This window comes from Microplitis mediator, chromosome 5, assembly GCF_029852145.1.
Source record: "Microplitis mediator isolate UGA2020A chromosome 5, iyMicMedi2.1, whole genome shotgun sequence".
Lineage (NCBI taxonomy): Eukaryota > Metazoa > Arthropoda > Insecta > Hymenoptera > Braconidae > Microplitis > Microplitis mediator.
In genome coordinates, this window is record NC_079973.1 from 12,116,661 (window position 1) to 12,134,313 (window position 17,653).

General features: G+C 29.6%; 1 protein-coding gene across 1 annotated transcript in view; it reads left to right on the forward strand.

Moving 5' to 3' along the window:
• The first annotated feature begins 451 nt into the window (after positions 1–451).
• Positions 452–17,653, forward strand: part of LOC130667966 (uncharacterized) — a 184,725-nt gene continuing 167,523 nt past the window's right edge. The window contains exon 1 of the mRNA XM_057469914.1: positions 452–1,717. Within this exon, the coding sequence (XP_057325897.1) occupies positions 1,576–1,717 (142 nt within the window). The 5' untranslated portion in view covers positions 452–1,575. The remainder of the gene's footprint in view (positions 1,718–17,653) is intronic.

Consider the following 17,653-nt stretch of genomic DNA (forward strand, 5'->3'; position numbering starts at 1 on the left):
AATTTATAAAATAGATCATGTAGCATTTTACGATAAGTCTGATATTTTTGCCGGAAAAATCGAATAATACTAAAATTCACTATGAATTCCCCTTTAACCTTGAATAACTACAAAAATCAAATTTATTGAGAAAATTTTTTTGCAGTGTTCAATTATTAACAATAATAATCGATTGATTTTTCCGGTACACTGATTCGCCGATGAATAATAAAATTCCAAGCTTGAAAAAAAAATTTTTCCCATGTTATTTAAATAGGAAATCGACAATTGTGATGAGATGGTTGTTAATATTAATATTAACATAAAAGCTATAGATAGATAGATAGATAAAAGCTATAGTGTTAACTAAGCGCCTGGTGGTTGGTCTGATTACCAACGCGGTTGTACTACTAAGTCTACACTACAGTCTGTACATTCGACGCGCAGTTCATCAGTCGGCGGTCGGACTCCGCGTGTGTCGTATCATACATTCTTATGTGTGCTCTTTTAATAACTTTCAAATAAAATTTTATATCACGTGCTTGTGTTTATTCATAAATTTTAATAGTTTTAGTAAATTGGTGATATACATTTAAAAAAAAAAAAAATAAAACATTAAAAAAAAATTTGTGACCAGTAAAAAATAGCCATTTTTAAATAAAAAGTGATAGTGATAATTGATAATCAAAACAGCATAGAATAAATTATTTTATTGGTTTCATAATAATAGTAATAAAAATATTTAAAAAATTTAACATTAAAATAGTGAGCAAGTGACAACCTTTGCTGAAGAAACAATTGTGACCGATGAACTAAAGTGATAAAAATAAATCATGAAAAATTTCGGCATGAAGCCAAATCGACTCAAGTGAAATATATACCAGGTCACTTGATAAGAAGATTCAAATAATATCTCCTTCACGTTAACAAGAAAAACCAAAAATAAAAAATTATGATTGATTCTTTTCATTAAAATTAAATCCGATGGTTGTCATTGAAATACTCCGTTAATATAATCACAAAAAAAAAAATTTTTATTGAAAAAATCATTCAGTTTTTTTTAACAGCCCTTCACCTGTCAATCTTTCGTAAACTCATCAGGCACCGGTGGCTTCAATAAATGCATGAAAACTGTTTTAAAAGCTTGATCGCACGTGATCATACATATTCAAAGGGCGTGTATATTTCTGAAAGAAAAAATTGATTTTCTTTCATATAGTACGTGTATGGTTCTTTATTCTAGATGAATACTTATTTTCATAACCATCTTTCCAGTGATCGCTGTAGCACACGACAATTAAAAAATATAATAATCCGTTAGAAGTTTTTTTTCCTCTTTGAGTTTTTTCTGTCAGTTGGAAATTTATTCATTTATTTTTTAACTTACGTTTTTATTCATCGAATATATATATATATATATAAATACATATACGTATGCATATTTATTTAGGTACACTGTCTATTTAATATAAATTAGTATAAACATTTTAGTAGACAGTATAAAACAATATCATAAATTGACAAGGGTAGGAGAGTGGTGCGTTAGGGGTATTCGGGGTGGACAAGTATAATCTAATCGGGTTCAACGTCAAATGAATGTGTTTGCCTCGGACATTCGTGATAGTGATAGTGAAATCGAGAGACGGCAGACGTACTCGATTTAAATACATAAATGTGCGAGAGGTATCCACAATGGTGGCCCGGCTCCCGCAACAAGTTCTTCTGTTTCTCGTACTTGGTAAGTTTTACGCTGTATTGCTTAAACTGTGACCGACCTCTATATTTAGATTTTATGTATAATAACATGGAGAGTTATGTGTACAGAATATCGATGTAAAGCTCTGCTGTAGCTATATTATATTACATATGAAACAGGAACAGATATTTAACGATCTTTAAATTAATCGGTTTTCATCGATAAAATTCCATCTAATTTTTTTATGACTTTTTAACTGCGAGATGAAACGTCATGTGACGGGCTTATCAATTTTGATCCACCGTTTAACTTTTTTTAAATATTTTTTTAATATTACTTTCTATCTATTGATATCAAATATCGGAGGCATATAATCATTTTTATGTATTTATTATTTTTTCTTCAATTTCCCGCCAAGGAAATTGAAAATTTTCAAAAATGTGGGAAGTTATTGTTTTCATCCCAATTTTCCAAAATTGAGTTTTCATCAAATGCCGACGTTTAAAGGTCTAAGGATACTATTCTGACATTTTCAGAGAGATGTGTGTGTTTGTGTGTAGATGTAAACCACTCATATCTTTTTAATAAATCAACTGATCCAGATGGTACCTGCAGCAGTCGACAGAGTCCGTTTGAACTTAGATTTCATGCAAATTAGGGATCACTTAATTAAATAGATCCTAAAATATTTAAGAAATACGAAAAAAACGTATTTTTTTTTTTAATATTTCGAAAACTGTTAAATCGATCAGTTACCAAATCTAATCAGCGATAGAACTTGATATAATAAAAGCTTTCGATTGCCACCAATAACGTCTGAATCAGATTATCCGTTCGAGAGACAGCGTCGACGGAAAAATAAACAAAATTCGTTTCTTTTCGCTTTTCTCGAATATTTTGGAAATAAGAAAATTGATCTATTTCAAATCTAATCAGCTCTGAAGCTTTATAAGCTGCATCAAATACTGACTCAACCATCAGTTCAAGAGATTTTGTGGTCTAACGAATTTCAAAAAAGTTTTTTTTTTCTAATAAACTTACAAATCGGAGAATCGATTCATTCGAAACATGTTTTAGCGTTATAGGCGGAAAAACAGCATCCAATTCCGTCCCAAATATAAAATACCGTTGATAAGTTCAAAAGATGTCGGCGATAAATAATTTTAGAAAAAACAATTTACTACATTCTTTCCGGATAACGCATAATGTTATTCATCATATGTTCCAAAACTTATGCCGGTCCTTTGTTTTTATAGTCTTTGATGATCACTATACATAATTTATTGCAATTGGTTCGTTAACTTAAAGCATATCAACAAATATTCTAAAAAATCACTGTATTTGACATTTTTTCACACACGGAGAGAAGTGAACGGTATATTCTCCAATATAACATAATAATTATGATCATGTAGCATGGTAATGCAAGTTTTTTAGCCGTATTATTTATTTGACATAATAGTTTGTCCGATTTTTGAATGGTAACGCTAGCCATGCTGGCATGGTAATCATTACTATGCTAGCATGGGAATCATTCATATGCTACATTGGAATCATCCCTATGCTACATTGGAATTATTACAATTTCGATGAAGCTGCTTCCAATTCAAGGTAGTAAGGTTACTGTTAAGATAAGGTTTTACAATTAAAAAATTAGGTTATTTAATTAATAATAAACAAATTTTTAACTGATTTAAAAAATTTTTAAATAAAACAATAAATATTTATATTAACATATTTTAACATGAGTTAGTTTTACTAGAAAAATATTACAATAATTTAATTATTTCTTGAAAATAGGGGAAGGGGGGGCAAAGCGGGATACTTAACGAAAAATTTAGTTTTTAGGGACATAAATATCTATTTAAATAAATATAACGAATTTTAGACTGCCATCAGAAAAAAAATTTTTATTTTCTGCGGACAAAATGGGATACCTTAAAAAAAAGTAAATTTTTTTTTTTTAAGTGAATAAAATTGATGTAATAATGTCTTTCTAAATTGATGTAAGTAATAAAATTTACTCTCAACATATTTTTAAAGAAGTTTTTCCTTGTTATTTCTTTTCAAAATTTGAAATTGGCGCCAATATGAACTTTAATGTTCATATATCCCACTGACAGCGCTGTATCTCTAACAGCTCCTTATCTGGTTCGGGCTATCTATATTTTTCTCAATTTATCTATAAATTGTCTTATTGAGAAGGTTATTTGCATGTTTGCAAATTGTTGTTGAGTTAATTAAAGAAATAAATTTCTTAATTTGTGATACTTCATGAAAATAAATTTGTAGTACGATAAAATTTGTAAATTTTTTTCATTTATACTTTTCGCAAAAAATATAAAAATGTTTTTTTTAGGTTTTAATAGTGTAAAACGATACTAGATGTCATTTTTGACCATTTTCGAAAGTTTTTCGAGAAAAAAAAATTTTGACGAAATTTTGAGGGCATCCCATTTTGCCGGCCTATCCCGTTTTGCCCCCTCTTCCCCTATATTTAATTACTATTTTATTGTAAGTAAAATTATTAATTATGAATTATTAATGTAGAGAAAGTTAACAATTATCTAACTTAAAAATATTAAATCAAGCGCTTTGGAATATGGATTTTCCCATCTGCAGCAGTGACGATACGTTTGGTAGAATAACATTTTAAATTAGAATACAATAGATAATGATTGTCAAAAAAGATCGTGAGCAAAACGCAAAAAACAATGATTATTGACCATTTTAAATTTCTCGAAATCTCGGAGATTAATACGAAATCTGTCTTTTATCTAGCTTGAAGAGCTCAGAAATATAAAATTACATGCAATAACAATAATGTTTTCAACCTCCTTGAGCTCGAAAACTGAGGAAAGTTTGGAAGCTGGCTCTCAGAGTCAACCGGCTTCCAGAATTTTTTGTTCACAGAACAGTAAATTAATTTGTTTATTAATAAAGTTAGTTCAAACATGATGAAAATAAACAGCGCTTCAACTGTATAATTCATATTAATTATCTTTTGAAAGTAAATCTGGAAGTATCTATTTTCAGTTAAATTTTTGTGTAGCAAAGCGTTGAAAGCAGCAAAATTTAACATAATTTGTTATATTTTATTAGTGTATAGCGATAATTTTATAGTGAAAATAATCTAATAATTTTAAGTTTTACTGTGAGATAATTGAATAATCTATAGAATTATTCTATTTGGTCGTGTCAGTTTAAAAAAGAAGTCTACTCAGATACTCGATGTCTTACTTGATGTCAAAGGGTGGATCACAGTTTGGTTTTTAATATCTAAAATACAATACAGTAAAAAGAAGCTTTTGTACTCAAATATTCAATTATAAAATTCAATGTCACGTGTTTGATGTAATTAAATTTTTCTTTTTTTTCATAAGATGACACTAGAATTATATTGATTCGTGATAAATTTAAACATCGTAAGATTATTAATTTGTTTATAATTTTTTAGTAGAGTTCATAGAAATTTGGCCATTGCATTTGTGGTCATGGTGGATTTTTCGTAGAATTCGGTCATCGCCTTTCATAATTAGTCGAGTAAGTTCCAAAACTACTATTGGTTCAAAAGCTTATAAATGTGCGTATATGTATATATAATATATATATATATATATATATATATATATATATATATATATATATATATATATATATATATATATATATATATATATATATATATATATATATATATATATATATATATATATATATATATATATATATATATATTAAAATGTTCAAAAACAAAGACCTAGAAACTAGTTAACCCTGTAGGCCAGCCCTGAAACTTCCCACTGTTTTCAAGCTTAAGGAGCTCGAACAACTTTAAGAAAGATAATGTCTGACAAATAAAGTTATCCCTACAAAAGATCTCATGACATTTTATGATAAGTCTGACAGTTTTGCCGGAAAAGCGAAAAAATCTTCAAATTGACTATAAATTTGACTTCAAGCTCAAATAACTTTTGAACTGATGAGTTTATCAACAAAATGATAAGAGACATCTTCTGAAGAGCATTCAATTCCCTACCATGAATAGTCGGCAGATATTCCTTACGCCGCATAGTTAGCTAGTTATAAGAATCAGAAGACGTGAAAAAAAATTTTTCCATGTTATTCTTATGAAAAATAGAAAAGTTCGATGCGGAACCTCATAATATTAATATTGAGACCTCTAATTTTCACATGCGTATTTTTATGTCTGAATGAAACTTTTGAACCCGTTACCGAGAAAAAAAAAATTCGAATTTTTTTGAAACACCCTAAAATATGTAATCCGTACGTGTACACACCATATTATGGAAAGATATTCACGAAACAATACATGATATATTTAGTTTGTTTGCGTGTTTTTAAATCATATAGACGCCTCGGTAAAATCAACGTGTTGATACAATTAAATTCGTTAATCATAAAAGGGTGGTATAGTGGTTCATCAGTTCGCATTTTACAATTATACTATCATATTCGCTGCATATGTATAAGCTATAAACATTGACCGTGCAAGTTATTAGTTATTAATTAAAAGACAATATACAACCATTTATAGTGAAAAAGTTAAATGATATCATCGAGTTCCTTCATCCATTACTATATGCATCACAAGGTTCCGTTATACTTAAACAAAATTATGACAAAACACTTATAATTTTAAGTGTAGATTTAAGTGTTAATTTCGCTTTATGTAACTCTCTAAAATTAGAGAGTTTTTTGCACTCCATGATATGGAGTGCAAAACTTATATTTTTTATTTTAGTTCTCATAAGCCTTTGATAACGAAAGTATGTACTGAAACACCCTTAAGTATAACTGAAATAGACCAATAATAATGAAACTTTGTGTAAGTGTATTTGTAAATGTATATAATAAAATATTTTTTAATTATTATTCAATGAAAATGAAGATTTCGTTTATAATATGTAATTATAAAAAGAGATGTACTCTTTTATTCTGATAATATTTTAATATGCAGTTTAAAATAATAATCATACACTGAAAAAAATAATCGCTAGCTGCTAGCGATTATTTTTTTTAGCAGCTAGCGATTAAAAATCGTAAGCTGCAAGCGATTATTTCGTTAGCAGTTAGCGATTTTTTCGTTAGTAGCTAGCATAGTGTATTTTTAAGTCGGTGTGAGTGTTATCTTCCACACCGTTTGGTGTTATTAACTCAAAGCTTATACATTGTCCGAATATAAGATCTGTATATTAGTTGAAAATTAGTCCATTACTGTTTTGATTATTAAAATAAATATATGTATCAAACACTCACACCGACTCAAAAATACACCGTGCTAGCTACTAGCGGAAAAATCGTTAGCAGCTAGCGAAAAAGTCGCTTCCGGTTAGTGATTTTTAATCGCTGCCTGCTAACGAAAAAAACGCTTTCGGCTATCGAAGAAATCGCTAACTGCTAACGAAATAATCGCTTACAGCTAACGATTTTTAATTGCTAGCTGCTAAAGAAAATAATCGCTAGCAGCTAGCGATTATTTTTTTCAGTGTAATAATAATAATAATAATAATAATAATAATAATAATAATAATAATAATAATAATAAATGTGTTTTTTGTCATATCAACCGTAAAAGTTGGATTTTCGAGCAACATGTAGAGGGCGCAAAGTATACGATTTCTTGCAATCTACAGTTTAGTTAACTTAGCTCGAACTTGTATCGAAAAATAACTTCTCCCTCTCTATCTGTCTCTACATTCCTACACGACTACTAAAATACGCTATTGGCAGGGAGCGCGATGAAAACGACATTTGATGGTTACAAAAAATCATGATAGAGAATTATAAAAGATATATAAAATCAGTGTAAAAAATAAAAATTCGTTATAAAATCAAAATATAAAAATTTATAATGATATAAATAAAAAAGTGAAATTTTATTTTTGATAGAGAAAATTAAATTAAATATATTTTGATAAAGAAATTAAGTATAAAAAATTTTAATAAATAATAAATACCATTTTTTTAGAATAGAATAAGATCAACCGATAAAATCAAAACAAATAATACATGACAACTACAATGATAAAAGTTTAAAAAATAGTAGAATAGTAAATTGAGTTTTTTAACAAAATTGAAATAAATAATTTTATTTTAATTCATGATAATTTGCTTCTGAATCGTAACTAAGAAAGTACTAACTTATAATGTTATTTTAACCTTCCGTTACACACGCTTTCTCTAGTGTCTCACTCGTATTCACGCCAACTCTATTAGGTTAGTTGAGTAGTGTTGTGCGGGGAATCGCCATATAGCGCGAGTAACGAAGGGTTGAAAAATAATTTTAAGGCAATGATGGAAATCATTATCCAAACCGGATTTGAATCAATAAATCATAAAATATTGTTTTAACCTCAAACGATGAGCAAAGGCCAACATTAACGACACAATAACTATTATGAACTATTTTTTAACTTAATTTTCACGTGTTTATTTTCAACGAGAGCATGATTCAACGAAATTGTGCCCACAGCGAGCGCTTCGATCGATTCACTTGTCCCCACCATATAATCGTCTCCCTGCCATTAGGTGAGTCGAAATATCTTTTAATTCGACAAACGTCTGCTAGGTAGAGTAAAAATCGGAAAAAATCTTAGCAACAGTCGATTCTTGTAAACGACTTTAACATAAACGTACATTTAATCTGTCTCCATTTAATCTCGTGTGACAAACTTTATATTTAACTCAAAAAATTTCGAATTCTTGAGCTTTTGGATTAAATAAACACTAATTAAACATTTTTGACTGTTTCTCTCTCGAATCCAACTTCCGCCTTTGATATGATAAAAAATTTTGTTCAATACTTTATGCTCAAAGGTAGGAACCCTGACAGACTTGAAGTGAAGGCACGCGTTTGAGGCTATGGATACATTCTCATCAAGACCTCGTACTATATCCGGACTCGATAAGAATGTGCCCATAGCCTCAAACTCGTGACGTCACTTCAAGCCGTCAGAGTCCCTACCATTGCGCAAGTTTCACTTCTTCCGCGTGAACACACTCACTGATACACGCACTGACTTCTTTTTTTAATTCAGGACCAACTCATCAATTTCCTGTTAGTTTTTCAAAAATGCTAATTGTTAGTTGTTTTATTAGAGTCACGAACGCGACTTGAAACGCGTACTGCTCATTGTTCGCGATGTTAATGATTCAAACTGCGATTATAAATATTTCAAAGTAGAGATGGTCAATCGACTTCAAATTTTAATGGTAACTATATTACTCTTTAATAAGTAAACAAAGTTTTCGAATTTTCTGACTTATGCTCATCACCCGACAACTACCTTGAAACGTAATTAGAAATTTCAAATCTGGAAATCCGGTTTGCATTGCCGACCCTCAAATTATAATATGAATATAAATGTGTGATTTTCAAAAATTAAAATTTATTTTAAATTAAATTTCGACAAATTTACATATATTTTTGAAAGATAAATTTTTTTTTTTTATGGAAAAATTACAAATTTATGAATTGAAGTTTCTAGTTAAAAATTTAAAAAAGATTTTGGCAATAGAATAATGGAATATTTTATATGGCTTCCGAAATTTTTTCGATCGCATAAAGTGAGGATAAAATGGTGACGATTAATAGACGGTTACCTTCCAGGACCTTTGTGTTCCAGAAGATTTATTGCTCTGGGTGGCCGTTTCTGTGTGGTAGCCAATTCTACATGTGGACCATTGGATAAATCTTCTCGAATATCATACTCATACGCAAGAGACTTAAAGTCGTAGTTTTTCGTTGACGTTGAAAAAAAAAGCTTGAATTTCACATTCTATTTTTATTCAGAGGTTTCTATTTGTTACGAAATATGAAGGACGTGTATAAAAGTTTTTCTCGAATAAAGTCTACAGCATTGATCAATATTAAACGTAGTAAAAAAAATTTCATTTTTCAAGCTTTCCTAATGACATGCCAAGATGAAAGAAGTCAGTTTTATTTTTAATAGAGTCACAATAATATACGCGCTACGAAGAATTGAGAAAATTTTATTTTTTAACCTCCAGCTAGGAAAATTAAAAATTTTCAAATAGTCGGGGAGTTATTGTTTTCACTCCGATTTCCGAAAATCGAGTTTTCATTAAATGTTGACGTTTTGAGGTCCTAGGAAGCTATCCTGACTAATTTCACGATGATGTCCGAGTGTATGTCCGTACGTACGTATGTATGTATGTAAATATTCATAACTCTTGAACGGATGAACCGATTTTGATCGCTGAGGTGTCATTCGACGCGGCTTGTTAATGTCGAAGCCGTAAAAATTTGAACTTAATCGGTAGGGTGCGTTCAGAGATATTTCAAAAATAAAATTTTTTCGAAAATGTTTTATTTGGATAACTTTTAATTTGCTCGATGGATTGATTCCAAAATCTAATCAGCTCTAAAACTCTATAAGCCGCGTCGAATGCCACCTCAACCATCAAAATCGGTTCATTCGTTCAAGAGAAACCGTTGACGAAAGAATTCAAAAAAAATTTTTTCCTTGGTTTTTTTGAAATTTCTCAAAAACGGCTAAATAAATCAATTTCAAAATTTGATCAGCTTCAGAACTTGATAAAACGCGTCGATTGCCACCCCAACCATCAAAATCGGTTAATTCGTTCGCAAGATATCGTGGGAGAAAAAAATGCTAAAAAATGGTTTTTTACAAAACAATGGCATACAAAAGTATTTGCGAGCTCGAAGAGCTCGAAAATGTATTCACAATAATGTTTTCGAGCTCAACGAGCTCGAAAACAGCGGGAAGTTTTGGGGCTGGCCCGCAGGGTCAACTGACAGACCGATTTTTTTTTTTTGTTGTCATTTCATTGTATTCCCGGGTCGAAAAAAAATCTTAATTATGACTTAAAATTTAAGTCAAAATCCTTCAAATGTCAACTAAGTTAATTTTTCAGTCAGTGTAAAATTTTCGTAACATTTGACTTAGATTTAACTTTTTGTGGGTAGTTAGGATCGATTTAAGACAAAATAAGTCACGTTTAGGTTGAAACTGGTTTGACTCTATTTCCTTTAGATTTAAGACAAAAAAAGTTACATTAAAGTCAGAATAAAACAAAATTAGGCAGTTACAACGCAAATTTAAAAAATACTTATAATTAGTAACATATAATTAATAATAGTAATAATTATTAGCAACAGTTATAATAATAATGTAAATTATAATAATAATAATAAACATTAAAAAATAATTCTTCTTATGTAGCATTTAAATACTTGAATGAAAAACGTTTCGGTCTTCTTCATTTTTTTATAAAAATTATTGATAAAATATGCGATTGTCAAAAAATTAGTAATTGTAAGTGCCTTGGCCATCATTTTGCAATAATAACTCTTCTGCAAACAAAACCTTTCAAAGAGCCTGTCAGACTTCTCCAACTATCACACTTATATGAATTCATTGTAACTGAAAATGTATTTGGAATTCCTGTCGAAAATTTACTATCGGTATATTTTTATATTAATACAGGTAATAAAACGTTTTTTGCAGAATTGGTTAATCAATATGAAAATGGATGATATTGTAAACAAAAGCTTATACAAATTCTTCAGGAACAGAATAAAACAAAATAATTGCAATAAAACTTTTTTTAATAGTTATTTTTAATTTAAACAGAAATATTTTTTAAAAAATTTGCTATAATTAAAATAGTGTTTTAATTTTAGATTAGTTTAATTAATAAATAAGTATAAAAACCACATTTGATTTGACTTAATTTGCAAGTTACAATTAAGTCAAATATAGAACTAGATTTCGAATCGATAACCAGTTGTTTTTTTAAGACAAAATAAGTCAAATTTAAGGCAATGAAATAATTTAAACCAAGAAAGTTAAATTAAAAGAAACTAAACAATTTTTAAAGTTAAAAAAAAGTCTAATCTAAGGCAAAAAAGTTAAAAAAAGTCGAGATTAAGTCAATATTAAGTCAAAAATAGTTTAAAAAGTTAAAATGTGGTATACATTTGTCGGCATATCGACGACTTCAAAGGAAATTAAGTTAAATCAAGTCAAATTTAAGATTTTTTTTTACCTGGGTTTGCTGAGTAACTAACGCAAAAATTTAAGAAAGTCGAAAAAAAATTATTTTTTTTATGTTGATTATGATTACACAATTAAAGGAACAGAACTTGTTCCTTTAATTGTTTAGCAAAACTTTGATCGATCATTCCTAAAAAACGGTTTTATAGATCAATTCGAAAATGGACAGGATTATTGGGGGTACATTAAGCTAAAAAAGTCCCTAGCAACATTAGTCTTTTCATCGATATGTACAGAGTAGCGGTTGATTTACTAAAATACCAAAAAAAGTCATTTTTTTATACTAACTTCTAATGGATGTTAAAAATAAAAAAATTTTTTTTTTTTTTAAATGATGAGAGGGTCTTGTAGGGAATTTATTCAAGTTTTTAACGCCACCCTGAAATTTACTGTGCGATCATTGGTACCTGAAATATCGATGATCAAAGCCAAAAGGATCATTTTTTATTTGAAGGCTGATATCTCTGCGACAAATCGTTCTACGAGGTTAAAAAAAAAACCAAATTGAAGCTGAATAAATTTGCTAAACGACCTATGCATTGGTTTAGTTGAAATAATTTTTCCACGGTCCATGGGCTCTTCGGAAAAAAAAAAAATTAGAAATTTTTTGTCTCGCGGTATTTCTCATGTTTGCGCAATAGCCAGAGTTCTTAAAAAATGTTGATAAAAATGCATCGAAACTAGAAATTTCAAGCTATAAAATGCTTTTTTTTAAATCTTGATACGATTATTTTTCACAAAGTTACAGCCTTCCAAAAATCACTGAAATATTTATAAAATTTTTCTGTTCCTTTAATTTCTTGCGTTAGTGTATATTAAAATAAAGATTATTTTATTGTAAACACGATAGTATTGTATTGCCTCCAAAAAACCGGTCATGAATTACTATTGCCAGGATTTTTAATTTTAAAAACGGTGCAAGCATAGGTGTGTGATGGAGAAATATTGAGCACACTATTCAGTGCGATAGAGAAAAACGCAGCATAGCTGCTGCGCGCGACGCGCATATAAGTTCAAATCTATAATTTCATTATGAACAAATCCGGAGTATTTTATCGAAATGTTTATTCGAAAGAATATATAAAAATAGTGATTTATATAATTAATTTTTTCTTAACATTACAATATCAATTAAACGCATGATATACAGCCTATTTGCGCAATTGCATGCTTTTTCGATGTTTATATTTTTCTTTTATAATCGGTCAAGCTTAAGTTAGAACAGAACATGCACACTGTCAGGCAGGCAGAGAGACAGGCAGACAGACAAAGAAAAATTGTAAAAATTACATAATTGAGATCAGGGTGTCCTAAAACGAATATTTAACACAAAATTTTATAAATCAGTCAAGTGTTCAGAACGAGTCGACAGATTATATAGTTATGTAGATAAATATTAAATAATTGTTTAGTATCAAAATTTGAAAAATTGTTATTCACTAATGATAATTGTTATTAAAAAACGAAAAAAATTATAATAAAATAATGAATTATACTGTAGAGTGGGGTTTTTATGTTGGATACTGTCGGATGTAAATGTGTTCGTGAATTATGTAAAGTGTCGTCGTTTATCACGTGAATCATAAAATTCAGTTCTGACAATAAAATATGAGCAGTATTGTACTTAATATTTATAAACTTAAAACTGTTAAATGAAAAAAAAAAAATTCAATATTAAAAAAGGTTATTCGGTACACGAGAGAAATTTACGGTAACCGTTTCTAGTAGGTTTATGAAATATCATCCCATACCGTTATGATAATGATTACTTTGAATTATGGGATATAGGCCCATACTTTCTGGAAAAAGTTTCCATAAGTATAGGAATGATTCCCATAATTATGGTAACAATTCCCATATCGCATGTGAAAGAATTATGGTAATGATTACACGGAAAAAAATAATTGACGATAATTGTAGTTCAACTTCTAATTATTTATGTTATATTCAATAACTAATGTCGTTTTAATCAGTAAAATTATGATTTTAATGTTTAAATTGCTATAATTAACAGTTAATCGTTGAAATATACTGCTTGACTATATAAAATTACTATACTGTTCAGTCATGAGCTTAGGCAATTTGAAAAGCTTCGTGCATTTCCGCTACGATCGGGAGTAGCCGAACTCGCTACTGACTTGAGTGTCAGTATAGTGCCGGGTCACTTGCTATTTGGGCCCGACACGGCAAAACTTTGAGCAATCGGACCGGACAAACGGTTCCATGGATCAATCTGAAAATTTCCAGGGTTTTTGGGGGTACATTAAGCTGTAAAATTACCTGGCAACATTATTTTTTTTATCAATATTTGCAGAGTAGCGATGAGTTGACTAAAAAACCAGAAAATGGTCATTTTTTGTGGGGTTTTCAAATGGATATCAAGGATGAAAAAAAAATTTTTTTTGAAAAAATCGAAAATGTAGCTTGTAGGGAATTTATTCAAGTTTATTAAACTGCCCTTTAAATTACTGTGTGACCATTACTTGCTGAGATATCAATAATCAAAGACAAAAGGCTCCTTTTTCATTTAAAGGCTGATATCTCAGCAGCAAATTGTCGTACAGAGAAACAAAAAAAAGCAAATTGTAGCTGAATAAATTTCCTAAACGAGCTATGAATTCGTTTTTTTGAAAAAATTTTTCCCGGCCCCGTAGACCTAAAAAACAAAACTAAAAAATTTAGAAAAATTTTGTCTCGACTTTTTTCTTATGATTCCGCAAAAACCGTGGCTCAAAAAAATATTTTGCTGGAAGATCTTTAAACTAGAGATTTCAAGCTTCAATTTGCTTTTTTTATTTTTTCGATGCGATGATTTTCCACGAAACTACAGCCTTCCAAAAATCACTAAAAAATTTATAAAATTTTCTTGTTCCTTTAATTTTTTGGATAAGTGTATATAAAATTACTATACTGTTCAGTCATGAGCTTAGGCAATTTGAAAAGCTTCGTGCATTTCCGCTACGATCGGGAGTAGCCGAACTCGCTACTGACTTGAGTGTCAGTATAGTGCCGGGTCACTTGCTATTTGGGCCCGACACATACAATTTCTTGCTCATGATCGTGCCACGGCGGCATGAGAACCCGCTACCAGCCGTTCAATCAGAGAAATTGGCGGCTAACTATTTCCTGTTGGCGCACTTTTAAGCCAATGGGAAAATTCGTTACTGCAGCCATGCTGCCACGTCACCACCGAGCAGCCACGAAGGAAGAAGACACCGTCTCAATATCTAATCTACATCGTGCAGTCTTACTAACCACCACGCGTTTTTAACCGCTTTACTTGTCCCATTCGCTATCGCTTGTCTATCTTGTCGAATTCGCTATCTAATGTTAATTCTCACCATATTGAACTGCATAAAGTGTAAATAAATAACCTAATTATTTATTGATAAAATCTGTGTAATTTTTAATTGTTAAAATTCCATCACACCTAAACCAGATCCTTTTTGCGCATTTGCTCACTTTACACTATACTTAAACCTTAAAAAACTACAAGATACTTGTCAAAAAAATGCATCTGTTATTAATTTCTTACATTCTACTCCATAATATTTACTAATATTCGGTCTAGGCGCGCTGTTGATGAGAATCTGAGAATTATTTACTAATATTTTTTTTCCGTGTACCATAATATTATGGTAACCGTTCCCGTTATACTATGGTAAACGTTACTATGATATTATGGTAACGTTTACCATATATTATGATAATTGTTACCACAGTATAACAGGAACGATTACTATGATTTTATAGTAATGATAACTATAATATATACGGGTGCCGTTCCTATAACCGACATTTCAAAAAGACCGGTTACCATGCATTATGGGAACTATTCCCATAATATATTGTAATTGTTACCATATATTTCTCTTCGTATAGCCGAAATAGACGTAGATTTAATATTATTTAATTATCTATTTTGATACATGGCAATTTACGAAAATATTATCTTTTAGATTTATAAATTTTTTTTTCTCGTACACGCTGAGAATTTTATGGCAACGATTCTCATCTCATGGTGGTAAAATCATTTTTTTTCTCACGGCATCTACTGATCTCATAATTATTGTTAGGTTAACAATATAATATGTTAATAATTGAAACGATCGATGGCAATAGTAAACATCCCAGGTTAATTAGTATAATAATCATTATCACAAAAATGATGGCTATTATCATATCATATGACATGAATTACAATCACTCGATGATATTTTTCATAATATAGTGATGCTATCTCGCTATCATAATCATTACAAATTATGACAAGTATTATGATCTCCGATGAAAATAATTGTCATCATGTACAAAAACTCAAAATTATTCCACAACAACAAGTTTTTCATCAATAGTTTAGTGCATTGAGCAGCTAAAGTGTTTAATTCATTATTTACTTTACATTTTATTATTTTAATGTGAACATTTTACACGATTAAAGTATACATGCATACAGCTCCTTGACCTCGAAAACAGCGGGAATTTTCGGGGCATTCCAAATTTCAAAAATTACAGAATAATTATAATATATTCTATCAATTTATTATTAATATTTATATATTACCACAAAAAAAAATTTAGGCCCAATAATGAATTAATAAAATTATTTAATCATAAGCTGGTTGAAATCAGTACCAGAGAAGTCAAGCCCTTGAAAGCCATTTCGATTGGCAACAAAAATATCTTAAACTATTTCGGGAATCAAAATAAATGTCTTATTCGTCCCACACTAGCTATGCTCTGTTGAACGATTGTACTGAAAACTTCTTTAATATTTTAGTATGTTTACCAAAGTTTTTTTTTTGTATATGACAATATATATACATTCATATATGTATGGATATATAGAACATAAACCGGGTTGTGAAGACGATAGCGCCTCCAATCCCACACAGATTTGAATGAAACATACTCTTTTTTTTGGGTAAAAATCTAGGTCAAGTTAGAAGATGAGCCAAGTCAGTCGGTTAGTTCAAAATTTGTGGGTGTTTAAAGTTTATTAAATTAAAGGGAAATTTGAAAACCGATTGACCTGTGGACCAGACTTGGAACTTTGAGAATTATTAATCTCTGAGAATTTGGGTAATTGAAAATAATTAATAAGGATAGTCTTTTAACGATTTAGTCATGATAATGCTTAATAAATTCAATACTTCTAGACTGAAACCCGCTTAAAAAAACTATACTTGGCCGAACATACATTAATAAATGTATGGTGAATATCTGATGATTTATAACAGCAAAATTATATATATCTAATTGTATCTGTTTATTCAATACAATTATGATAAATCTGACTAGTAATTTTAATAATTTAACAAATAAAATATTAATTGTAATTTATTTTTTGAAATTATATTTTTCAACTTATTAAAATTACTATAACTCGGAAACTATGGACTTTAGCGACTTGATTTATAGGCCTTTTTTTGAAGGGAAGAAAATTTCCCATAAAATTTCTATTAACATTTTTAGTGTACTTTCACTAGTTTACGTTCTGCAAGCCAATAAAGGTCGATTTGATAGGAAAAATGACTTCCACAACGGACACAGTGAAACAGCTGGAATTACAGCTAAGTAACTATGGGCACTTTTGAAAAACACCAAATGCTCTACAATTTGCGACCAAAACTTCGTCGATATCATAAAACGCAGCTGAGAACTAGAAAGTTAAAAAAAAAGTAATTTAATTTACGTGCATTTGAAATGAAATGGAAAGTACTTAGGATGGAAATTAAAAGCTCAAACTCGACAGAAATTTTTGTTTCAGCATGAAAAACAATATTTTGCTTGATGAGCAACGAAAAAAAAACTTTCGCTGGAAACGAAGCAACCTAATATATGTATATTTGATAACATAAAAAAAAATTGACTTTAATTTCCTAAATTTTTTTGATGATGATCTACCATTTAT